The sequence below is a fragment of the Vigna radiata genome, unplaced genomic scaffold (genome assembly GCF_000741045.1).
Source record: "Vigna radiata var. radiata cultivar VC1973A unplaced genomic scaffold, Vradiata_ver6 scaffold_303, whole genome shotgun sequence".
NCBI classification, from domain to species: domain Eukaryota; kingdom Viridiplantae; phylum Streptophyta; class Magnoliopsida; order Fabales; family Fabaceae; genus Vigna; species Vigna radiata.
In genome coordinates this window covers 166,183-177,281 of record NW_014543817.1, presented here as the reverse complement: position 1 = coordinate 177,281, position 11,099 = coordinate 166,183, and the positions used below count along the sequence as shown (strand labels likewise).

Sequence of the window (11,099 nt, the reverse complement as noted above, 5' to 3'; positions counted from 1 at the left end):
CTTCATGTCTCAGTCACAATCTTTTTGATATACAACAGATTTTGGATAATTTTAGATAATTTATTTATCATGATCAACATTTCAGTGGATTATACACGTCTCTGGGTTTGTTTATTTATTTACTTTTCTCTAGTTTAGTTGCAATGGTTAACTGATATATTAAAACATGTTTTAACAATTTGGAAAAGATTGTGGGGGGAAGGAACGTTGGTTTTTGGTGACAACCACAATCTTATTCGTTCTCTTTGCTTATGTTCTGGTATGTTTCAGATTATGACTTCTGATTATGTAAAGAAATTAAGCAAGTACCTTTTTTTATTTTTCCTTTTTATCTCTGGTGCACCTGTTTCAATTTGAGACTGTTTTGTTTGAATCACATTCGGGCGAATACTACTCTTTGTATTTAGGAAAATTGGTTTGAACAATACTTAAAAAATGTATTTGGTTAACAATGTTCTCAGTTATATGAGAATACAATTTTTCCATCATCCAGTATTGGAATCATCATGAAGTAAATCATGCTGTAAATTGTAATTACTAGTCAAAGATTAGTGTTCCTAAAAAAAAACTGGTTTAAGATGAAAAGATGAATATAATTATTTAAAACTACCAATTCATTCAACTTAAAAAAATGATTGGTAACTTGTGTATAAATTATATTTAATTAACGGAGAAAAATCGTTAAAAGCAGTAGATTTTTATCTGTAGATATTACGAATTCTACACAAACATATTAGCTTCCACTATGACTATCAAATTGTATATGGATCATAAACGTAATAAAATCTGATATAGATTTTGACCTTCACTTTTTTTTTTCCATGTGACACTATCTACAGAACTTGTTTTGTTTTGCAAGAGATCAACCTCACTCTTCTCTTTAACTGCTTCCGCTATGAACTACTAATGCAAAAAATTGTTATGTTACAACTTGCAAATAATAATCAAGGAATCTATATACTCCTTTGTATAGCATTTAATGGCAACAGAAGCTAATCTTAAACAAAGGTTCTGTCACCTCATGCTCAGCAAACTTTGTATCATTTGCAGAATGCTGTGTAGAGGTCAGCAACCTAAACCATCTCCAGAATTTTGACATTCCCCGTCGAATTTGCGGCGAGCAAGGTGGATGACTGACCCCGCCAACAAACCGATGACACGAACTGCGCCGCGTCATCCACTTCGTTACCGGAAAGAGGGTCTGTGTTCTGAAACTTGAATGACAGTGCAGGCATGGGGAAGGCTTTGTGGTATATGAAAACCTGATGCACACAGAATGTTTACCTTCGTTAGTACTGTAAAATCAACAGGAAAACTGAGATATAGACAAGGAATATGAATGAAATACCTCATTTGTCTCTGAACCAGTGGCAATGTAACCATCAGATACTGATAATCCCACAAAGTTCTGCAACAAATGGAAAGATGCATCAGCAAGATAATATGTAGTGCCTCAAAATTGAAAATAAAAAGTGACTTGTATGGAAATTAATAATAAATTATCTTACTTGTTTTGCGAAAAGTGATGACAGTAAAGACATAAGTTTGTTTTGCGAAAAGATAAATACCTTAACATTGACGTGACCTGTGAAAGATTGAATCGGTGAGTCTATAACTCGAGATGCACACGTAGACAAATCCCAAAGCTTCAAAGTGTTATCTGTGGAAGCTGAGACAAGGTTGACAGTGTCTACAAACTTGATGTAGCTGACAGTCTTGTTATGTCCAACCAAAGTACAGAGCGGCATTTTAAGGTTGCGAAGATCATAGTAATATATCCGATGATCTGCTGAACCAAATGCAAGGAAACGAGAAGAATCCAGAGGGAACTGAACACAGCATACATTTGCCTTGGTTTTGATGGTTCCAACACTAACTCCCTGCAGAAACATCCCAGGTGAGAGAAACAACTCATTACACATCCAGCATAATATACATAAAACATGCAACAGATGACTGCAGTACGTTTAGTTTCAAAGCTGACATCCACCAAGTGCAAAAATGGAATTGCCTGATTGATACTCCATAGCTTGACAGAACCATCATCGCTCCCACTTGCCAACATTGTTGGATCTGCTGACGAGAAATCAATGGACCACACGCGCCGCTCGTGCTCCCTCATCTCAGAGAGTACTTGGCTTCTTGTCACATCCCACAACTGAATAACAAGATGATAAGTTACAACATTGTTGCACATAACATAAAACAACTCATGCATGGCAATGGACTTACCTGCACAACACCTTCAAAGTTACTTGAAGCAATTTGACTTTTTATGTATGCATTCCAACATAAACTGCTTAACTTTGACCTGCTAGCCATCTCCACAACTGGATAGTGGATATCACGATCCTCATTTATGATTGAATCACATTCAAACACTTTAATCTTCTTATTCACACCAGCAGTAGCAAAAAATTCTCCATCTCGATCAAAACTGAGTGAGCATACAAGGTTGGATGAATGCAAAAGATCCCCTTGTTTTAGGTCAGCCTTAACCTTTATCTTGCTGAATGATAAATACTTGCACAAACCCTCTAAAAAAGGATTTATCCAAGCACTTGCTCCCTCCCTGCACTGCTCTTTTGATTTCAAGTCATTGATGCAACTTCTTTCAGTCAAAACAACAGAACCTCTACCATCACTTGTTAGAGGAGGATGCCTACTCACCAATTTCCCAGAGGAATACGCTGGTCTACATCGTGTTAAAAAGTATGCTGACTCCAGTTTCTTAAAGTTCTTCATTAGCCGAGAACTTTTTGAAAGAAAACTTCCGTTACTTTTCTGATCATCTCCTCCATCATCATCATCATCATCATCATCATCATCACATTCCTCATTGTTTTTAACATGAGTCCCTAGTCTCACTCGTTTTCTAGTCCCTACATATGCAGAATCATCACTGTCCACAACTGTCATTGATGGGAAATTTGATGCTGAACGATCATCACTCCCCAGTTCAGTACCAGTAATCTCTTTAAATCTAATTTGCTGCTTAGTCACTTCTTCAATATCTGAGCACAGAAAAGAGATAGTGTGTTGCAACTTCTCAGCAACTTCTTGTTTCCTCTGTTGAAGTAACAAAAGGAATTCTAGCAGCAACTCCTTATCCTCTATCCTTTGTCTCAGCTCTATTGCTGCTTCACGTTCTTCCATATCATCTCTTTGTTCATTAAGGAACTCACTCTGCAACAACTCCCTGCAACACAACAATTGGTTTAAAAAATATGTAATGTTTCTTACAGGATGAAAAATGGACACTAGTTGTATCTATATAGCATATGGTGCAAAAAACTATGATTCTTCACGTGAGACAAAACCCAATTGAAGCTTCAAATTCCCATGAATTCTTTTACAGAGAGAAATATTAAAAAAATCGTATTTGGGTAGAAATTCCTAAAATATTTCAACAAGAAAGCAAATGCAACACAACATTGTCATATTTGTTTTGGCAAATGATTTATTACCTATCTTCCACCTTAAAAAAAAATCATAAATATCTTAGATAACTTTTTGAAAAACTAATTCAATCAAACACAGCAAGATTAGGCAAAAGTTATAACATAAACTCTCATGCTCATCCTATATTATTATTGAAACCTATTTAATTAGTTTCCGGAATAGACACTTCATAGTGGGCCTTGAATCTCTAAGAGATAAGTAACTCAGAAACTTTAAAGCTTATATAATCTCAGGAATTTAATGTAAAAACAGCTAATAAAGGCTTGATTCAAAATAAATTCCCAATTAGCAGAATAAAAAACTTTTAGCATCTCATAAATTGAAAAATGGAAAACAAAAAAGGGGTAAGAAAACCAGGCATTCAAATGGCAGTAATTGGGACATATCACAAACAAGTTGGAATTTTGTCATGCAATATGAAAAAAAAAAAAAAAAAGTAAAAACCATGCTATGAAGACAATTACCCCAGTGTTGGACGACTACTAGGGTCAGGATGCAGTAACCACAAGCAAAAGGAAGCTTCTTTGGGCCACTTTAGAAGTAACTGTGGAGGAAGAACCCTATGTCTAAGGCTAGACATGGTTCTACTCTTTTCTTCTCTCGAGCTTAGCGGACAAAATAGCTGGTCACATGCAAGTTAATAGAATTAGAGTACATACAAATGTAAACAGGGACTTTCAACACTATATCTTACATCCATTGTAACAACAAACTGAAGAAGATAAAGTGTATCAAAGCACCCTGTTAAAATATAAGAAATTAAGAGTTATTATACAGTTTCTGTTATGAACCTCAAAAAGAAGAACCCCTAATCGATAAACATCTGAAGCACAAGAACTAGAGTCACCAGCAACCTCTTCAGGACTAGTGTACCAACTCATCTCCATTAGCAGTATCTGCTTCATTGGAAATGATTGCTTCTTCCCTTCTGCTTCTTCATCCTTCCTCCTATCTTTCATTTTATGTTCTTCTGTTTCTTCTATCAAAGATGCACGAGCTGCATACACAGCACTCGACAGCATGCAACTAGAATCTGAGCGAGCAGTGGTTGTAGAAGTCTTGACAGTCACAAAATCTTCACTTCCCAAGCTCTGCTGATGCATATCATGGGGACAGAGAGATGTTGGAGTTTTGATCTCACCACCTTGGTCGTTTAGTCCTTCTCCTAAAGAATCGGAGCCAGTATCTGAACAAGATGCTGATTCAATAAACGAGATATGGTTGAAAGAAGACATGACAAAACAGGAAGGCCTCACATTATGAACTACAACTCCTTGAGAATGCGCTACACTAACAATTTCTACTATTTGTCTAAATATGTGCAAGCATTCAAAGGCATCCACCGACCGTTCTGGTTTATCCAACCACTGCCTCAAGCTAATATCACCCCATTCCACAGCACCATAAAAGGGTTCGACCTCCAATTCATCTTCACAAAACCCAGAAAACCCACCACCCAAATTTTTTGCCTGATCACCTTGACCCAACTTAACCCTTTCCCTTTCCTTCTTAAACCCCGAATCCTGAGATGCCTCACCCGAGAAGGGATTCCTTTCAGGATAATGAACTCTTTGGTTCCTACCCGAGACTCCAGAACTGTTCAAAGCCCTGGAACTGCCAGAATTCTGAAAAGCAGACCCTGAAGAACCTTCCATCTTCATCCAGCTAGAGTTACATGTAGGCCAAGTACAACAACACATCCAAAAACTATGATCCTCCTCCAACTTCCCTCACACTCTTGCACCTCCACCATCACCATTATAACTCAAAACTCATTTCACTGCCTCCAGAAAAACCACAAAGACCCTTGTATCAAAATCTACCTCTCACCCTTTTCACACTTTACACGATCACAACTTCCTGTGAAGTCAGCACCATGAAATAACAAACTCTTCAGTATACAATCTATCCCTTTAAACAAAAACCAATATATATTCAGATAACTACAGCAAAAAAAAAAAAGCAATTTTTTAACAGGGACAGATTAAAATTCAAGATACCAAAAACCAAACCAAAAGAAAAAGATACTCAGACTCTTCCACAAAGGTTAGAGGTTTCTCAACTCCAACACTAGAGAAAGTATACGCAGACCCTCCAGAAAAAGCACCAAACTTTATCCCAATTGATCAAAATTGCCCACCACCCACCCATCAGAGTTAGTAAATGGGTAGACAGAGAGAGATACATGTTTTAGAGACATAGAGACACAGAGACAAAGAGAGAAAGACGAAGAAGAAGAGAGAGAGATAGAGGTGTACCAGTGACACCATAGGAGGATCTCCTGTTTCTGCTAGGCCAACCTCGCAACAGAACCACACAACAAAAACTTTCTAGTTGCACACAAGTACATTGAAGCTTCACAGCCTCATAAATTCCAAACATTTTTCTTATTATAAGAAAATCACAAAAAAGAGAAAAAACACAAAATAAAAAAATAAAACAAAAGTACAGAACAAACAACACCTTCCCCACAGATACAACAGTAACAATAATAGAAAAGAAAAAAACTGATAATCGAATAAAGAAAATGTTTTGGTATTACCAAAAGTAAAGTTTTGCCGTATTTTGCTACTCTTTTAACCTCTCATCGCAGCCTCATATTGTTTCCACGTTGGGCATTCTATCATTCTGTTACCCTTTTGAGCATTGAGTTAAAGACTCTGCATTTCATTTGCTCTTCATTTTCCCTTGCTTCATACGTGGCTCTACCATGGCCTCAAAGGGTTCTCTCTGGGAGAGATTGTTTTTTATTATTATAATTCCTGGGTCATCTTTGAAATTTCCAAAAAGTGACCGCACACATATATTATTTTATTAAGATTCTGCTAACAAGTACTACTTTTTCCTATAATCACTGTTCTTGCTTTTCTAATCACAATTTTTTTACTGATCAATAATAAAGATCTATAGATAGATCCATATAAAATCTTATCATAAACTACAGTTTACCATAAGTAGATTTTTTTTTTCTCTCATACTTTTTATTTACTCGTTCATAATAAACAGTTAGAACATAATAAAAAAATGAATATAAAATAAATATTGTAAACTGGAAATAAACATGTGACAGAAGAAGAGGGAGCAGAAAATATAGAATATGTGGTATCAGATTTCGAAACACATGCTATATCCCAAAGTGGAAAAATCATATCCTCTTAGTTATTAGTGACGGAGACATTAAGCTAATAAACAATTAATTTAGAGTTAAGCAAAGTGTGGTCGTATAATAAAGATATTAATCAATCAGTTTAATCATTAAGATAATCTTTTTTGGTGGCTTGATTTTTATATTGTTTACTTAATTCAATGTAGGAGACAACTATTTCTTAATTTGAGGAGTAATCATTAGTTAATTCATTTTTCTTAAGAGATAGAATAGAGAGATTAAGTATCAAATAGTTATAAGCAAATTTATATAAGAATGACGAGGTTTCTTTCTATCGTCATCTTCAAAGTTACATGCTGATCGATCTTTGTTTTATGAAAGTTAATTTTTTTTATCTCTATTTTAATTCATATTTAAATATTCATTATTTGAAGTAAAATTAAATTTATGTTTTTTATAAAAAAAAAATAAAGTTAAATGATTGTGATATTATGCAATTTAATCACAATGTGAACCCAAACATACCTTAATTAATTATAGTGGAAGTATAAAAGGTTAAAATTTGATCTTAATTATACTCGAAGTCTGAAAGGTTTAAATTTAAACTGTAGTCCTTGACCTTTCGACTATCTTGACCTTTCTATCCATATAATCACATATTCTAAGTTTTTAAATTAATATCATTTAATTTTTTAGACTTTTATTATCTAAATGGAGCAATATTAATAGATTATGGATTATGGAAAGTAAGTTAGAGTTAAAACTAGTTAAATTAGGTTAACTAATAAGATTTGATGAGACTGTTGTATAGATGTTGAGATGATAAGAAAACACATCAATATATTTTATTTTAGTGTAAATAAAATTCTTATATATTTGAGAATATATCTTACATAATTGTTGGCAAAATAGATTTAGAATTATCCTCATGACTGCTGAATTTCCTTGTTTAATTAAGATTTGATTAACACCGTAAAATGTTTTCAAACCTATATTATTAAGAAAATTAAAATTATTTAAAACAATTAATTGTAATTAGTCATCTTTTAAATTATTGATGGATAGTGGTGATTGATTGACCATAATTGAAACTTGTCAAGATAAATTTATTTAAAATTATTAGTATGGTGTTTTTTGTTTTTGTGAAATCTAACTCTATTGTCTTCATAGAATTCTTTTATTTTATTTTTCACCTTTTTTCCAATTTTATCTTAAATAAATTTTATTTTTAAACTGACTTTTATTAATTTTTCCTCAGATTTTTTTAAATTTAAAATTTTTCATTTGATCATTTTCTTAAATTTAGTAAATTTTAATTATAAAACTGACTACAAAATAACTTAAAATTGTTTATAATAAAATTAAAACTTATTTATATTTACCGTAAAATTATAAAAATTAGTTTTTATTACCATATAAAAAAATAAACACACATGTGTGGCACTAGTGATAAAATATTATATTTACATTCATAACTTTAAATTGATATAATTTTAATAATAAGCTAGTTATTTGGACTCAGTACTTGTATTTGAAAAACACTGTACATTTACAAACATCCTTAATAATAAATGTAACTGAATTCTCATCTAATAAACTTATATTACATTATATAGCTTATACCATTGAAACTTGTTTAATATGATACAACAATAAACTTATAAAACTATAAGTCGTTTTCGTAAATTAATTCAAAGAGGATTTATATAACTTTTTCCAAACATTATAAATAAGATCTTACATTTAATATTTAAAGTTTTTGTTTTTATAATACTGCAATTTACTCAATTCAGACTTACTCAGTGACTAGTTTTCTTCTTTTTCTTTTTAATAATAATAATAATAGGAAACTTTTTTATAGTAGTAATTATGTTCAAGTGCAATTACCATCTCAAGACAAAACAGAGGAATACATACTATATAAAAATAAAATAACTTTCAGATAAAATAAATCTTTTTTAACATTTTGTGACTTGCTCAATTATTTTTTAAATAAAAGTAAACTTTTTTAATTACCTGTAAAAGAACTTGTACATTATTGAGATTTTTTTTCCATAAAAATGGAAAATATTACAGAATAAATAGTGTTTAATTTAGGTGAACAAGTTATGATTATCTTGAGAATTGTTGAAAGTTTTACATGGATTAGAGATAATGTCAATTTATAATATATGAATAAATGCAAACTTCACTTTACAAACCAATTTTATGAGATTAAATTAAACTCAAAATATATTTCTTAACATGATATCATAGTCAAATTAAAATCTATCTTAGTAATATTTATTATTTATTAAACATATTCTTTTATCAGTTATCGAACCATTATCGAACCATTCAGTCTCACATCCATAAAAATAAAACCAATGAATGGCTAAAATAAATATATTGGTTAGTAAAAATAGAAGCAGTTGTCTCTAGAAAAATACACTGAATGTGAAAGAGTGATAAGACTTTGTTTATGTAATATTTCTTATTTTTTTACTTTTATTGGTCGTAGAAGTTAGCTTTCCTATAAATTATTTTTTGGATGGTCCCACTTTGATAAAATTGTTATTCGACAAAAAAAACGAAGAAGATGAGATAAATTCAATCAAATTAGTTAAAAAAGTTTTAAAATGTATATATTATATCAGAAATTAGAATTGTTGTGATATTTTTGAAAGAGATGAAATCCAAGAACATGTGATTTGGTTCCCCCTACATAAAGATGATATTGGATAAGGTTTCTCAACTTACATAAGGTACATTTTGCTCTTTTCTCAGTGTTCAATGAGTTGTCTTATTAATTTGGTACTTTACTTATCTTTTCATTTTGTACCACATCTATTTCAAAATTCAATCACTTTTACTTCTTATAGGTGGAACAAAAAAAATACATAATTCATGTTTCCATGTTTTATTATAAATAGAAGCATACTTGATTTTGTGTAAACAAAATATTATGGATTTGATATTTCACATACATATAAACAAAAATAAAGTGTATATATATATACTCTTAGGATAGTTTTTGACATTAAGTCAAATCAAATTATAAGATAGAAAGAAAATTTATTATGTCTTAACAGCACAGAATTTATTCTAATGATGAGGATAATTTATTATTAGAATTTTATTAGTTCTACAAATTTTACATTTGAGTTAAAAAAAAAAAATCGGAGAGAATTCAAACATTTTACTTATATTAATGTAATTAAATTAGAGTATAATTTTTCCCATTATACTATTAAAAAATTAAATTATATAAAACACACAATATATATATATATATATATAATAGAATATAATATAATATAAAATTCAGTTCTTAAAAAACATCTATCAGCCCAAAAACATTCATAATTACTAACTCGAGAGCGTTATCTTCTATACAATTACGGATTGCTCCCTGCATCTCTTAATTCCTGTTTTGTCCTTTAGTAAAACGGATGTGGATATCCGTTTTAAATAAAAGATTCATTAGGCCAATTTTAAAACGGATTATGTGTTGAACAAGATTCGTGTTTTTGTTTGTTAGTTAGTTAATTACTTATCAAACGTGGACTCGAAAAGTGGTCCATCCCTGGATGAAATTCCGATTGTTGGTGATAATGGTTTGGCCTATACCATCTCCGACGAGCATGATGTTGGTCATCTTCTTCTTTATGTCAATATTCTCATTGTAAAGTCCCTTTTTCACATAAGTAATATACCTTCTTTCACTCTGACTGGGAGCTACATTAACAGCTTCGGCGATGGAGCGACAGTGACCACTCCCATCCAAAGCAACAACTGTATCCGCACGAACACCATGTGGCTTGGCTCTGAGCAAATCTTGATCCCCTCACTCATCCATTCAGGAAACTCCACGGTTCCATCAAATTCTTTAGTAGTAGTGTTTCTTGGAGGCTTAAATGGTAAGGTATGCAACTGAGTGTACAGGGACAAAACATTGTTGATGAGTTGTGTGACTTGTGTCAAGCTTCCACTGATGTAGCTCTTGAGGCGTATGTTTATGCCTTTAAAGCCTTCAAGGCGCGTGTCTTGGTTGCTTAGTGCAACACTAAGCCACGCTTCCAGGTTTCCCTCGGATTGCAGGTTGGTATCTCCTGCGCGAATCCTCCTCATCTCTCCCAAGGACCATGCGAGCTCAGAAACCGAGAAATGCAAGAGCTCCTTGCAGTCTTCTATAGCTTGTTGTTTGCGGTAGCTGACGGAGAATGTGGTGATCTTTTTCATGTTGTCAATGCCCATTGTTGCTTCGTTGAGTGTGGCCTTCATTGTTGCACTCATCATTGAAGTGGGGCTTGGAGGGCCTAATTTGGTGAGCTGTCAGAATCTGTTTTAAAACACAAAACGGATGTCGGATATCCGTTGAAGGGTGTATTATGTGTTGGATATTCGTTTTAAAACTAATCCTGTCAACTACATCCGTCAACGGATGTCGGATATCCATTGAAGGCTAAACGAATATCCCACATCCATTTTGGCCTTTGCAGGCTCTGCGACAAACAATATAGACAACACAATATATAGAGCATGAACAACA

At 32.6% G+C, this 11,099-nt stretch overlaps 2 protein-coding genes across 8 annotated transcripts; both read right to left on the bottom strand.

Moving 5' to 3' along the window:
* Window positions 1–718: 718 nt before the first annotated feature.
* Window positions 719–6,125, bottom strand: LOC106755001 (protein SPA1-RELATED 3). 7 transcript variants are annotated; one of them, XM_014637090.2, is made up of 8 exons: window positions 6,005–6,125; window positions 4,254–5,322; window positions 3,927–4,084; window positions 2,233–3,199; window positions 2,012–2,158; window positions 1,569–1,880; window positions 1,349–1,408; window positions 719–1,262 (listed from the first exon to the last, which is right to left on the bottom strand). In XM_014637090.2, the coding sequence occupies exons 2-8, from the start codon at window positions 5,160–5,162 to the stop codon at window positions 1,074–1,076; spliced, it is 2,742 nt and encodes a 913-aa protein (XP_014492576.1). In that variant the 5' UTR covers window positions 5,163–5,322; window positions 6,005–6,125; the 3' UTR covers window positions 719–1,073. The 7 variants fall into 7 exon arrangements, with proteins under 7 accessions (XP_014492576.1, XP_022633846.1, XP_014492574.1 ...); XM_022778125.1 differs by having other exon boundaries at window positions 4,254–5,373; window positions 6,005–6,088; XM_014637088.2 differs by lacking the exon at window positions 6,005–6,125 and adding an exon at window positions 5,721–5,949 and having other exon boundaries at window positions 4,254–5,373.
* Window positions 6,126–10,103: 3,978 nt separating this feature from the next.
* Window positions 10,104–10,831, bottom strand: LOC106754994 (putative pectinesterase/pectinesterase inhibitor 22). Its single transcript, XM_014637076.1, has 2 exons — window positions 10,491–10,831; window positions 10,104–10,374 (listed from the first exon to the last, which is right to left on the bottom strand). Exons 1-2 carry the CDS (start codon window positions 10,829–10,831, stop codon window positions 10,104–10,106), a joined length of 612 nt encoding a protein of 203 aa, XP_014492562.1.
* Window positions 10,832–11,099: the final 268 nt, after the last annotated feature.